The sequence below is a fragment of the Lepus europaeus genome, chromosome 10, assembly GCF_033115175.1.
Source record: "Lepus europaeus isolate LE1 chromosome 10, mLepTim1.pri, whole genome shotgun sequence".
NCBI classification, from domain to species: Eukaryota; Metazoa; Chordata; class Mammalia; order Lagomorpha; family Leporidae; genus Lepus; species Lepus europaeus.
The window spans coordinates 44,706,356-44,721,642 of record NC_084836.1 but is presented as its reverse complement, the minus strand read 5'-3'; the positions used below and the strand labels follow the sequence as shown (position 1 = coordinate 44,721,642).

The 15,287-nt window shown below is 42.1% G+C and overlaps 1 protein-coding gene across 22 annotated transcripts in view; it reads right to left on the bottom strand.

Annotated features, from left to right (window-relative positions):
* The window catches only part of BBS10 (Bardet-Biedl syndrome 10), a 213,453-nt gene that overhangs the window by 157,463 nt on the left and 40,703 nt on the right, over positions 1-15,287 (bottom strand). For 6 of the 22 annotated variants that reach the window (XR_009867005.1, XR_009867004.1, XM_062203188.1 and 3 more), the window contains one exon: positions 3,066-3,113. The exons of the other annotated variants lie outside the window; for them this stretch is intronic. Coding sequence is in view for 4 of the 6 variants with exons in the window: in XM_062203188.1 (XP_062059172.1) it covers positions 3,066-3,113 (48 nt within the window). In the remaining 2 variants the exon portion in view is untranslated. The remainder of the gene's footprint in view (positions 1-3,065; positions 3,114-15,287) is intronic. 22 annotated transcript variants of the gene reach the window in all.

Sequence of the window (15,287 nt, the reverse complement as noted above, 5' to 3'; positions counted from 1 at the left end):
AAGGTACACACTGCCCTTGAAAAACTGTTTGCATGAGACAAAATAGCTGATGGATTCAGACACAGAGGCTTTATCACCGTAGAGGCAGCTTGTGGGCTGGGGAGTCCATTATAGGGTCTGGCTGCCACCTGAGTTGCAGGGCCCAGCAAAAAGCTGTGAGTAGGACTCAAAGTAGACTCTGCAGGAGCCTGGAATTTAACCTTGGGACCCAGAGGAAGTGTTTTATGTTTGCAATTACAACATGTTTTTCTTTTAATCACTACAAAAATATCCTGACTTTGTGCCAGTGTTTCTTACAGTGTGGTCCACAGAATGACAGCCTATATTAGAACTAGCAGGAGAGCATGTTTAAAGGCAGATTCTGGGGCTTCAGGGATTACTACAAATCAGGACCCTGGGATTTGCATTTTTAACAAACCAAGCCCCTCTCAAGTTTGAGAAACCCCGTATGTTATGCTTTACTCACTGACATACACTTTGGAAAAGTGTCATGTCCAGAGATGTTGGTCTACTTGTAACAAAAGCACCCATGCCCCCAGGTTCCATCCCCTGTCCTTCCCGAGAGCCCATCTCCCTGAAATATTGACACATGCCCTGATTTTGTATCTGAATTGCCAACATCCCTCCTCTGGTGCTTTGGGGTCACGATTAAGTTAAATAAGGCTTCCTTCAACACAAGCACTGCAATGGTCAACCTGATAACTGAGAAGGCTACTACGGGACTACCAGGCAGATAGCATATACAGCATGGATGCACTGGACAAAGGGATGATTCAGATCCTGAGCATGACTGAGCAGCAAAGGAAGAATTCATGTTACTCAGAATAGTATGCCATTTAAAAAGCATAAATTGCAGGCCAGCGCCGCGGCTCACTAGGCTAATCCTCCGCCTTGTGGCGCCGGCACACAGGGTTCTAGTCCCGGTTGGGGCACCAATCCTGTCCCGGTTGCCCCTCTTCCAGGCCAGCTTTCTGCTGTGGCCAGGGAGTGCAGTGGAGTATGGCCCAAGTGCTTGGGCCCTGCACCCCATGGGAGACCAGGATAAACATCTGGTTCCTGCCATCGGATCAGCGCGGTGCGCCGGCCACAGCGCGCCTACCGCGGCGGCCATTGGAGGGTGAACCAACGGCAAAACAGAAGACCTTTCTCTTTGTCTCTCTCTCACTGTCCACTCTGCCTGTCAAAAAAAAAAAAAAAAAAAAAAAGCATGAATTGTTTATTTCTGGAAGCTTTCATTTTTTTTTTTTTTTTTTTTTTGACAGGCAGCGTGGACAGTAGAGGGAGACAGGGAGAGAGGTCTTCCTTTTGCCGTTGGTTCACCCTCCAATGGCTGCCGCGGTAGGCGCGCTGCGACCGGCGCACCGCGCTGTTCCGATGGCAGGAGCCAGGTGCTTCTCCTGGTCTCCCATGGGGTGCAGAGCCCAAGCACTTGGGCCATCCTCCACTGCACTCCCTGGCCACAGCAGAGAGCTGGCCTGGAAGAGGGGCAACCGGGACAGGATCGGTGCCCCGACCGGGTCTAGAACCCGGTGTGCTGGCGCCACAAGGCAGAGGATTAGCCTATTGAGCCACGGCGCCGGCAGCTTTCATTTTTTATTTTCATACTCTGGTTGACGATAGATAGCTGAAATCTTGAAAAGTGAAACCATGGACAAGGCGAATCTTCTAGCTTTCTGACTTGGATATTTTCTCTGCAGAATCCCAGGATTCTTTTTGCTCCAAACTTTTTTTTTTAAGATTTATTTACTTATTTATTTATTTATTTCAAAGTCAGAGTTACACAGAGAGAAGAGAGGCAGAGAGAGAGAGGTCTTCTATCTGCTGGTTCACTCCCCAATTGGCTGCAATAGCCGGAGCTTCACCAATCAGAAACCAGGAGCCAGGAGCTTCTTCCGGGTCTCCCACGTGGGAGCAGGGGCCCAAGGACTTGGGCCATCTTCTACTGCTTTCCCAGGCCATAGCAGAGTTTGCTCCAAACTTGAGATATACTTCTCAAGTCTTACTATGCTTTCTTGGGAATAATATGATGGTGCAATGGTTAAATGTACAACTGCAAAACCTTGCCTGGTCTAATACAAACCTCTATAATGGCCAAGGTACATCTGAGGAAGACAGCAGTTGCCACTGATTGCAGGGCGAGGACAGAAGCCTGGTCTTCCCAGGCTCTAGGTAAGGATTCTGGTTGGAATTACAAGCTCTCAGCTTAGGTCTGGCCCATACCTGGCTGCTGCACCTATTTGGAGAGTGAACCACTGGATGGAAGATTCTCTCTCTCTCTCTCTCTCTCTCTCTGTTCTGCCTTTCAAATAAATAAATGTCTTTAAAAAAAGAAAAACAAAGCTGATTGGGAATTGTCCAATTGTATTATGTATGCCAGAGTATACAGCAGTACGGGAGTATGGAAGTGGGTATGAGGATATCCTCCAAACACCCCACACATGCTCCTCACAAGATAAATGGACCAGCATTTGAGCTTTTTCCATGAGAAAGAAGACACTGAATAGCCAAGAGAGATGTTCAAACAACCACAGTAAGTAACATTTTGCTTCTTTTCCTATTATTCCTCTTCCCTTCCACTCTGTGCTGCCAGTGTAGAGTAATCAATGGAATCCTGGAGGACAGGAGAGGACAGAGAGTGCTCAGAGCATAGCCAGGCAGGAGCAGGGGATGGGAAGAAGCTTTTCACTAGGGGAGGTACTGTGGGGAAAGAGGGGTTCAATTTCTATTCCAAGCTCTTGCCATACATAAAGAGAGGAATTCTCAGGGCTGGCATAAATAAAATAAATTTTATTCAGAAGGTGAAAAAGTGAACACACACACACACACACACATAGCATAGGTTACCCCACACAGAGAGATACCCACCATGAGTGAGAAATGGGACCAGAAGAGAAAGGGCTAGGGAAAGGGAAAGAGAGAGAACATCCCAATATCTCCTCCAGTTGTGGTCTCCAGTGGAAGAGAAAGAGAGCACCTCCTTTTATGAGATTGGAGGGGTTGCCCCTACAGACATGAAGTAAGTTGGGAGTTTTATGATAAATTCCATATGTAATTAAATTATATACCTATTTGCATGTTGTCTTCTCCCAAGTCCCGAATGAAACTGAGGCATCCTGGGAAAGGGGACATTTTGACGGAAGGTTAGAAGGGTAAAATTATACATGGGGTGGGGACTTGTGTTTACAGGTACCTCTAGTTGTGCAGATCTAACTGCCTGCTTAGCCCATATCAGAGAAAATACAAGCTTGACATTAAATTGGTCTGGAATTCCTAATTATTGCAAACAAGAATACACTCAATTACAGGTAAAGCAAGGGATCTACCTGAAATGTTGTACAAAGGTAGAGAAACGAGAACTAACAGAATGTTTTATGACAACAGTGGAGAGCAAATGTAACAAAACAAAAACTGGATGTTTCCTGATTTAATCCTCTGGATTTCCACCCAGGTATTAAATCCGTTATCTTGGCACTTTACATAGGCCATAAAGAACAGAAGCATTAGTAAGGCTACTGCTATGGACAGTACATAGGACCTCCCCCCCCCCCTTGAGATAAGAACTTATGTTCTTGTCATTTTTCAGCCTCTTCTAGGCCAGGATTACCAGGCCCATAGGCTCCCTTTGCCTCAGGGATGTTTGCGCTCCAGGGAAGAAAGCAGGAATGCAGGAAGCCAAGACATCTCTCTTTGATTGTTTTGTGAAAAACGCTATGAATTTTGTGAAAATATGAGCTATCCAATATGGAGAGGCAGAGAGAGGAGTATTTTTAGGGCCAAGAGAGAAGAGAGATTTCACCCAATAGAAAAGAAACAGAGTTCAGCTGGATCCAGTGGCAATAGGAAACTGCCCCTCCTCCCAACAGTGCCAAGAACAGGAAGAGCAAGCTCAAAGAGGGAAGATGGGCAGAGAGAGAGAGTGAGTTGCAGCCAATGGTTTTTCTTCAAGAAACCATGAAGGCTTTAGTAAGGAGGTTAGATAATTGGCAAGAAACTAAAGCCTCAAGGTCCTTATTATCTGGGTTCAGTGGGATACCTTTTAGGTTTCCTAAATTCTCATCCATCTCTGTGGGAGATTTAATTCTCCATTAATAAGCACAGATGGTGACAGTATGGTTTTTTGTTTTGTTTTGTTTTTATTAGACAGGTAGAGTTATAGACAGTGAAAGAGACAGAAAGAAAGGTCTTCCTTTCGTTGGTTCATCTCCCAAATAGCCGACATGGCCGGCGCTGCACCGATCCAAAGCCAGGAGCCAGGTACTTCTTCCTGGTCTCCCATGCAGGTGCAGGGGCCCAAGCACTTGGGCCATCCTCCACTGCCCTCCTGGGCCACAGCAGAGAGCTGGACTGGAAGAGGAGCAATCGGGACTAGAACCCAGTGCCCATATGGGATGCTGGCACCGCAGGTGGAGGATTAGCCATGGAGCCATGGCGCCGGCCGACAGCATGGTTTTTAACTATGTGTATTGACCATCTGAATCTGTCATTTGTAGTCACACCCACTATATAAGAAAGCATAAGCCTATAAGAATCAATGAATGCCACACAGATGTGTATGTTAAGAGGCTGAGAAGATGAAGAGAACCCAACAAAGTTGAGATCAAATGAATCTACAGAGGAGATAGGAATTGAGACAGACTTTGAATGACACATAAGGTTTTGAATGGCAGCAGGGCTGGAGAGATGGATATAAGTTATCCCATGAAAAGGGAGAAGTGTCAACAACATGTGGAAATGGAAAAGTCAAGGGGAAAATAGTGGCATAGAAGCACTTTGCTGTAGTCATCAATGAAGAAACAACAGAGGGATTGGAGATACGAAATAAAGTTGGCTGGGGCTTGAATGGATGACAGGCTTTGTACTTACTGTGGCTGCAATGAGGAAAACGCTGACAGTCTTTAAACAATAAGAGGACCTGATCAGAACTGAGCTCTAGGAAATAAAATAATGAGGCAGAGACGGATGGGACGGATGGGAAGGGAAAGTCACTGAGATGGGACAGAATAAAGGAGATCACTGCTGTAACCATGAGTGTCATGAAGGCTGTGACAAAGCAATGGCGATGACCAAAGATTGTAGGAAAGGCTGTGAAAGGCTTTAAGGTGGTAGATTCTACAGAGCTTAGACCTGAATGGATGAGAGAAGACAGAATTCTCAGCATTAAGGCCAGCAGACTGTGAAAACCAGGATGATGTCACAGAAATAATAGTGGATGAGGAGCTGGTTTAAAATTGGCAAGTGCTATGATTTGAGTACAGTTTGTTCCACCAAACTCATGCAGTTTAGTCCCCAGAGTCCTATGTTGATGGTTTCAAGAGGGTGGAAACTTAATCCAAACTATGTGGTTTAGAGGTAGGGACCTTCCCAAAGTGATTAGATTAGAAAAAGTCACTGGGGTGGAGCTGTCATGATAGAATACTGGGGGCTTCATAAGTAAGGAGAGGTAGAGAAATCTTAGGATAGAGATACACATACCCTCACCATGGTGTGATGCAGCCAGAGAGGGCCCTTGCCAAAGTCCTTGCTGTTTGGACTTTGAGTCTCCAGAGCTGTGAACCAAAGTTAGGCTGTTTCAGGTATTCTGTTATAGTAATGAAAGGTTGACTAATGTGACAAGTTCTTTTTAAAAAAAAAATTGTTAATTTGAAAGGCAGACTTGGAGAGAGAGAGAGAGAGAGAGGGAGAGAGAGAGAGAGAGAGAGAGAGAGAGAGAGAGAGAGAGAGAGAGAGAGAAAGGGAGGGAGAGAAAGGGAGGGAGAGAGAAAGGGAGAGAAGGTGAGCAAAAGAGAGAGAGAGAGAGATCTTCCATCCACTAGTTCACTCCCCAAACAGCCACAATGCTCAGGACTGGGGAAGCCAGAAGCCAGGAACTTCTTCCAGGTCTCCCACATGGGTTCAGGGGCCCAAGCACTTGGGCTATCCTTTGCTGCTTTCCAATGCAAATTAGCAGGGAGCTGGATTGGAAGTGGAGCAATAAGGACTGGAACTTGTGCCTATATGGGATGCCAGTGCAGCAGGTGGCAGTTTTACCCACTATACCACTGTGCCAGCCCCCAAAAGAAGTGGATTTGAAGAATATCCTAGTTTACTTGAGACTTTATTCCAATCTCTCCAGTGCTCTCTTAAACCCTGGGCCCCTATGTCTTTCTCAGCACCTTTCAAGCTTCCAGAGAGCTGCTAAAACATTCAGAGCCATTTAGACATCCTGGGTTTAAAGGCTATTGCACTGCAGATTTGGCTGATAAAGCATCCAATAGAATGACAAGTAAATATACTTTAAAAATTTTATTAATATAAAGATAATAGATATCATGTATTTCATAGATAAAATTCAAAGAAGATAATTATATTTGCTTCCCTTCCTCCCTCCCTCAAACTACCTCCTTCTTCCCTTTACTTTTTCCTTCAAATTTTGTAATAACTTTTTTTTTGTATTTCATATATACAGTGTTAGAGCATAACGATGGGGCCAGCGCCATGGCGCAGTAGGTTAATCCTCCGCCTGCGGTGCCTGGTCCTTGAGCCCTTGCACTCACATGGGAGACTGAGAAGAAGCACCACACCTGGCTCCTGGCTTCAGATCGGTGCAGCTCCAGCCATTGCAGTCATTTGAGGAATGAACCAATGGAAGGAAGACCTTTCTCTCTGTCTTCCCCTCTCACTGTCTGTAACTTTACCTCTCAAATAAATAAAATCTTAGGGGCAAGGAGTGGGGGAACTCCCTTTTGGACTAGTCTAACAAATGAACTGGGCAGATTTAGTCACTCAGCCCTGTGGGGTTCCAAGGGAGAAATCATCCTAAATAAAATATCTGTTCCAGGGCAGGCCACACTTTAAAAAAATAATAAATAAAAATATAATAAAATAAATATAAAATATAATAAAAATAAATATAAAATAATAAATAAAAAGAACATAATGATACTTCCCACCATATTGTACCTCCCTCTCCCCCACCCTTTCTCCTCTTTCTTAATTTCCTTTTAATATTTACAAAGACATGAAAAAATATTTACAAAGACATACTTTCAAATTCCATTATAATCACAAGCTTAACCCTCCAAATAAAGAATTCAACAAATAGTAAGTAGAAAAACCACTGTTCCTCAATAGTATAGACAAAGGTTATAAACAATAATCAAATCTCAAAATGTCAATTTTGCTAATTTTTTGTATTCTGTATATTAATTACCACAAATCAAGGAAAACATTTGTCTTTTGGTGACTGGCTTATTTCACTCATCATAATGGTCTCCAGTTGCAAACATTTTGTTGTGAAATACAGGATTTTATTCTTTTTTTTTAAAATAGCTGAATAGTATTATATCCTGTATATATACCTCAACTTTTTTATCCAGTCATCAATTGATGGACATTTGGGTTGATTCCTTATCATAGCTATTGTGAGTTGAGGTGCTATAAACATGGGGCATAGATAGCTCTTTCATAAGCTGATTTCATTTCCTTTGGGTAAATTCCCAGGAGTGGGATAGCAGCGTTATATGGTAGATCTATTTTCAGATATCTGAGGAATCTCCATATTGTCTTCCAGAATGGTTGAACTAGCTTACATTCCCACTAAGAGTGCATTAGGGTACCTATTTCTCCACATCCTTGCCAGCACTTATCATTTTTTGATTTTTGTGTGATATAACTCTATCTGGGATGAGGTGAAATCTCATTGTGGTTTATATTGCATTTCCCTGATGCATTTCCTTGATGTGACCTTGAGCATCTTGTCATGTGTCTGTTGGCCATTTATATTTCATCCTTTGAAAAATGCCTGTTCATATCCTTAGCCCATTTCTTAACTGGATTGCTTATTTTGTTGTTGATTTTCTTGAACTCTTATGTATTCTGGATATTAATCCTTTAACAGATGTATAATTTGCAAATGCTTTCTCCCATTCTTTTGACTAATTGCCTCTTTACTTTGTTGAATGTTTCCTTTGCTGTACAAAAGCTTCATAGCTTGATATAATCCCATTCATCCATTTTTTGCCTTTATTGCCTGTTCTTCTGGGGTTTTATCCAAGAAGTCTGCCTATTCCGTGTCTTGCAGTATTTCCCCTATATTTTCCTCTAGTAGTAATTTGATGGTTTCAGGTTTTTTTGTTTTTTTTTTTTTTGTTGTTTTTTTTTTTTTTATTTTTGACAGGCAGAGTGGACAGTGAGAGAGAGAGACAGAGAGAAAGGTCTTCCTTTTGCCGTTGGTTCACCCTCCAATGGCCGCCGCGGTAGCGCGCTGCGGCCGGCGCACCGCACTGTTCCGATGGCAGGAGCCAGGTGCTAATCCTGGTCTCCCATGGGGTGCAGAGCCCAAGCACTTGGGCCATCCTCCACTGCACTCCCTGGCCACAGCAGAGAGCTGGCCTGGAAGAGGGGCAACCGGGACAGGATCGGTGCCCTGACCGGGTCTAGAACCCGGTGTGCTGGCGCCGCAAGGCGGAGGATTAGCCTGTTGAGCCACGGCGCCGGCGGTTTCAGGTTTTATATTTAGATCCTTGATCCACTGTTTTTTGTTTTTGTATAGGGTGTAAAGTAGGGGTCTTATTTCATACTTCTACATACAGAGATCTAATTTTCCCAATACCGTTTGTTGATTTTAGCTTGTTTGTCAAAGATTGGTTGGTTGTAGATGTGAGGATTAATTTCTGGGGTCTCCAGTCTGTTCCACTGGTCAACATGTCTATTAAACTCTAGCTTAGTTCCTGTCTCATGTGCCCTGCACATGTCAGTAGTAATTCCCAGATGAAATGAGAAGCTCAATAGAGTAGCACTGAGCTGGAGTGTGGAGATCTACATTCTAGCCTTGGGTCAGTTAATTAGTAGGTTCTGATCCTAGGCTGGTCCCTCAATGAGGGATGTCTCTCTGAGGTTCCATACATTTAAAATAAGAGAGCTGGGGCCAGCATTGTGGTGTAGCAGATTAAGCCATGGCCTATGACAACAGCAGCCCAGATCAGAATGAAAGTTCAAATCCTGGCTCCTCTGCTTCTGATTCAGCTCCCTGCTAATGTGCCTTGGAAACTGACAAATGATGGCACACATGCTTGGGCCCCTGACACCCACATGAGAGACCCAGATGGAGTTCTAGGTACCTAGTATCAGCCAGGGCTATATCATTTGGGGAATGAACCAGCAGATGGAAGATCTTGATCTCTGTCTCCCCCACCCCACCCTTTGTGTCACTCTTTCAAATAAATAAAATAAATATTAAATAAAAGGTGAGGGGTCAGCACTGTGGAAAAGTAGGATAAGTTCCTGCCTATGGTGCCAGCATCCTATATGGGCACTGGTTCATATCCAGGCTGCTCCTCTTTTGATCCAGCTCCTTATGGCCTGAGAAAGCAGTGGAAGATGGTCCAAGTGCTTGGGCCTCTGCAACCACGTGGGAGATTGGGAAGAAGCTCCAGGCTTCTGGACCAGCCCAGCTCTGGCCATTGTGGCCATTTGAGGAATGAGCCAGCAAATGGAAGACCTCTCTCTCTCTGTCTCTCCCTCTCTCTGTAGCTCTGCCTCTCAAATAAATAAAATCTTTTTTTAAAAAAGTTGAATTACATTAATGCTTGATAATTCTATCATGAAGGAATTTTAAAATTGTATATATTAAGTACAATATGATATACATATAAACAATGAAATGATTATGACAATCCTGCTAATTAGCATAACCATCATCTCACTTTCTTCCATGCCTTCTGTCTTTTGAAAGCTTTCTTTTCACCAATTGGTAGCTATTAAATTAATTCATTTTCTTGTGATCACCAGTGTCACTAAACTGGACTGATACAAATATTGCCCAAAACAGCTTGAATAGACTTGATGTAAGAAAATATACAGTAATTAGTAAGATCTTAGGTTGAGAAAATCAGAATGGGGATACTATTGCAATCATCTTGGCATATTAACTTCCAGATTGAACACCACTAGACAAGTTAGTGTTTAAGGTTACCTCTAATGTTTTCTGAATCCATAAAGTAGTTTTTGGTTTCTACCATGTTTTTCTCTTTTAGAGAATTCAGGCATTTTCTCTGTTCTTAAGGGCAGCAATTTAATGGAAATAAGCAAATAAAACCAAGAAGCAGTTAGAGACCTATTAAGCCCTAGACTGAGCATCCAAACAATGTAATGAGCAATCAGTAGACATTAATGTGGACTGGGATAGTCAAATACAACCAATATTTAGAGGAGGTAGAGTTTTCTCTGGTTCTTTAATGATGGGTGGTTAGATTTTAAGTAGCCCAAAAGAGAGAGTGAGGGCATTAAGGACTGGATAAGAGAAGAACTTTATCATAGAATACATAGAAAATAGAGGGCAGCAAGCACAAATCACTGCTCTCATTTTCCCAGCTCCTTTTCACAAGGGAAAAATAAAGTATCAACTTCTGCACCCTTATTTCTGAACTCAGAAGTCTTTAGTCATGGATCCAGAGGACAAAATGCAAAGTGTTCTGTGATTTAAGTCACTCTTTCCTTTCCAGCTTCATTTCTAACCACCCTCCTCCTCCCAATATCCATGCTCCAGTCACCTCAGAAAACAATCTCCACCCACCCACCAAGATTCTCAAGTCCAAAACCTTAAGAATCATCTTAATTCCTCCCTGTACCCTTCTTACCCTTCCTTTTACCCACCATCAAATCTCTCAAAGATACCTGCAGTCTCCATCTTCAGAATTTCCACATTATCTTTGTAAAATGCAAACCAGATTATCACTTCTTTGCTTAAAATATTTAATGGCTCTCTGTCAGCTGTTAACAAAATTAAAACCTCTTACTTTGGCACACTCTTCATAACCTAGCCCAACTCCCTTTCTAACCTCATCTCCATTGGTTTCCTTCCTTCCAACTTTCATGTTATATGTAGAATTCAACTGCCAAATATATCAATGGAAGCAGCAAGATCAAGTATAAGAATAAATGATGAGAGTTTAAATTAAGAAAATGACAATGGGGATTGAAATGAGAGTATGGATTTGAGAAATAGGTACTGATTAGAATAGAGACAAATAGTAAACATGAAGGATAAAAAGAGAGGCAGAGGTAGGAAGATGATGATAGTGATGATTAGGATGAGATGATGATGGCAATACTAATAACAGCAATGATTACAATGATAGCAAGCATTTTTTCCATACTTACCACCTATAAAGTATTGTTTTGAGGGTTTATTTTTGCTAATTGGATTTTCAAAACAACCCGATTAGACAGGAGCTGGTTTTGTCTGCATTTTACAATAGAAAAACTGATACACAGAGTTAGTTTATCTAAATTCACACTACTCCCATATGGTTGGGTTTTGGAACCACATATAATTAGGCATAGTACAAACTGCCTCCTTTGATGTATCACATTCATTACTGTCTCCAAAATATGCTATGCTCCTATGAAACCTGTGTGTCTTCCCATTCCTTCTGTGCGAAATGCCTTATTCTTTCCTTTGAATATAAACCTTCTTTAGGACACTGACCCAACATTGTCTCTTGGGGGAAGTCCTCTCTGTGCCTTAGCCCCGGAGCAGTTATTGACTTACACTCCCCCACTATTTTTGTTTTAGCACGATGCAGTGGACATGACATAGCATTGTTGTATTGATGAACATATTACACTCTGACCTAATTACCTGGCCCAGCTTTCACCCCAGTTAAATTGAAAGTTCAATATTGAAAGAAGTTATGTCACATTCCTCTGTCAAACACCAGGATCTAGCATAGTTGTTGAGCCATAGTAGGTACTCAATAATGTTTACTGAATGAGTGATGAGCAAATAAATGAATAGAAAATATAAGGGTGAGAATTCTCCACCCTGCCATGGTACTGAGTGGTACTGAATAAACTCTTAATGCAAGACTGAGCCAAATATGACAAAGATGAATAAGAGTCCCGATGAACAGAGTGGAAAGGTCAGAGATGAATTTGAAGCTGACATGACTGAAGATGTTAGGAAACTGTCTCCCAAAACAGTCAAGTGGGGGGAAACCAAGTCTGAAGAAGCAATTGTAGGAGGCAGATGTAACGGAAAAGTCTTAAGACCAAATCTGAAAGGAGGAACAAACAGATGCTGCTCTCATTTCTGGGCATTGGTTTCATCAATTCCCTTACCATTACATTCTGGAATATGGCTGCTGGTGACTTATTCCCCTTTTCCCAAAACTTCTGAAAATATGTGAACTGCAAAAGAGACTCCATTACCAAAGAGTTATCTGGAGAAGAAATCAGCCTTGGCAAGTAGCCATAACAAAGACTGAGTCAACATTTCCATGCTGGGAGCCAAAATTTCCTGACCCTCAAAATCATCTCTGAACGTTTGTCCTGTTCACATGGTAGAATATTGGTGGTCTTTAACCTCTGCGCCTCCCCACCCACTATTGTGGACACTATCTTAAAAGCTTTAATAATATCCTAATAACCAAAGTTTATGGAGAGACTTTCCCTGTGTGCTGGGTTGCTGGAGTCAGTTTGTAATCTGCTGCTCATACTTCCTAGCCTTCCAATAAGGGGTAAGAGAGTGAATTAATGTTTTCTCTTCACGTTCTCACATAATCTTTCTTTCTCTTTAATAATTTTCTTGTGCTGCTCAGAGAATCACTTTGGATCTCCACTGGGAACTCCCTGCTTGTAGGAATTCCAACAACTTTTCTTCACAGTCTTCTCCCCATTTACACCTGTGTAATAAACACTTCTGTGTCAGTTCTGTTATAGACTAAGTGCAAGAACTAGAGATTAATGAGGTCACTCCACATTATTTTTAAGAGATGGGGTTTGTTCATTAGGTGCCCGTTTCAAATGTTCAGAGCCCACAGACTTTAAGATGCGTCTTGGCATTGGTCACAATGAACTATGTGTACTCATTAACCCTGTGTTCAGAAAGGAACTATTATTGAATGTTCTTGAGAAGACAAGTTACATTGTAGGAGTATAGAGTTGGTATCCACTTGGTGTGAAAATGCTTACATACTTCCACAGTGGTTTGCAAAAAAGTCACATCACTGTCCTGAGTGCCATAACACTAGGCACCCTGTACCTTCCCTAGGAGTCCCTGGACTAGCCACTAAAGGTTAGACCCTACAGGACCCAGCTCCAGTCCGTCTGTTCTGATTGGTCAAAATCTTGCCATACTTGTTATTAGGTGTGTTGGACGTTACTCCAGCATATTGTGCAGCAATATCTATGCACATAGTTGGAAAAGGGAAGGCCACAGAGTTGATGAATTCAGCCTCGTACGAGTCTGCTGCCTTAAGAAGGATGTCAGAGGACTCAAGTGACCAAGGAGAACCTATAGGCCCAAGAGAAACAAAGGCTCCCTCAATGCATGTGTGTTTAAGACTCAGCCTCTGGGAAGCAAGAAACCCAGTATTGCTCCCAAGGTAACAGGATCAGAACAGGACCACTAGCAAAGCAGCAGCTTCATACTGAGTCAGGAAACTAGCAAATTTCCTAGTTCAGTTCAATCTGGGATGGACTTGAGATCAAAATGAGTCTTTTTCTTTTTTCTTTTTAGTGTTAGATAGATAATCTAGCAAAGATCATAGATCACACAGAGTTAAGTGGAGATATAAAACTAAAAGAAAAAAATCAAGATGCAACACAGAGGGTGGGTATCATGGTATAGGGTGTTAAGCCTTGGGATGCCCACACTCCATACTGGAGTGCCTGGTTTTGATTTACACCTCAGCTTCTGATCCCGCTTCCCTCTCTCTTTTTTTTTTTCTCTCTCTATGTGTATGTGATTCTGCTTTTCAAAAAAAAAAAAAAAAAACAGAAATAAGTAAACGTTAAAAATGTGTTACAGATGTTTCAAGGTAAAAATAGGCAGTCATCAAGAAGAATGAAGACTAAAAACAAATGTGAGTGTTTTCACTGGTAACGACTAGAAATGAGACTACAGGTATTAAGATAGGAATAGATGAAGGAGAAAATTCAGATGATGTGTACTCTGGACTGTTGAATCTCCAAATTTACCAGGACTGAAGACAATCCATGAACAGGCTCAACAACAGCAGACACCCATGGTGTGGTTTAGTGGCCATGGTGTTCTGCAAATGAAAACTCAAGAGAACTCACACTGAACTGTGATTAGACCTTCTGTTTTACAATTATGTCCTTTACAATATTAAAGTAATGACAGCTGAAAAGTGGGTGGGGACAGAATCCTTGTTGTTGTTTCAGGTAACATTAAACATTGAATGGAAGTAGCATTTCATCTGAACATCAAACCCTGGGCTGAGGATACCATGCAGTAATGGGGCTGTGCTCCAAATATATCCCAGATGTAAATCTCAGACCCTTCCTGAACAAGAGACGTACTGGGAATGTCTGATCCAGTAAGAAGGCATTTTACATCAGCTGTCACATCAGCACTTCTCCAGCAGGACAGAATTCCTAGGCATTATCTCAGTACCACAAAAGTGTGAGTTACAGGAGACCTGAAGCTACCCCCTTCATTCCTAGAAAATTTTAAGGTCCAGGTCCATTAGTTCTATTTCCAAAACTCTTGTCATGATTCTTGGGAGATTTTACTATCCATGAAAATGACCCTTTTAGTAACTTGGCCTTCTAAATTTCAACTTTCTTCCCTCCAGTGACTTTGTCCCTGGCTACTGAGCCATCCATTTCTTAGTCAAATGCAAGTTTGCAATTTGTGAATGCAAAGTATTAAATTTACTCCACAGTCTTTTATTTAAACACCCAATTCTTGAAATACTATGTCCCATATTTTTGAGTCACTTACTCGTACCCAAGGTTCATCAAATTTCCAACCCAATCAGGACTCCTAATCTATGATTCTATGACCTCTTTACTCTCCAAAATACCTTTCATGTCCTCACTTCCCGGGCCCTGACTAGGATGAGACACAGAAGAACCTAGAAGACAAACTCTAAGGAGATGTTCACATTCAGGGTCTTGCAAGAACTGGGTCAGAACTCAGACAACCTGTCTTCTTAAATGTTGCCCCTAGAACCAGTCCAGCTTACTTCTCTTCTTACCTAGGTTAGATGACATGGCTCATTATAAGAAATGCCCCCTGCCTCCTTCTAATTTATTTGACAAACATCAGCTTGATAGTGCTTATTATACTCAAGCCAGCAACTGAGGCTGAGCATAGCTGGATGAAAGCACCCATCCTTGCTCACTGTTCTCATGAACATTAACCTCAAAAGGGCCCATAGTGTTCCTCAGTGACCTTGCCACATTTCCACTAACATTGGAAACTTGTTAGAAAAGCAAATTCTTAGGCGCCAACACAGACTTTCTGTCCATTTTATGTTACTACAACAAAATAACAGAGG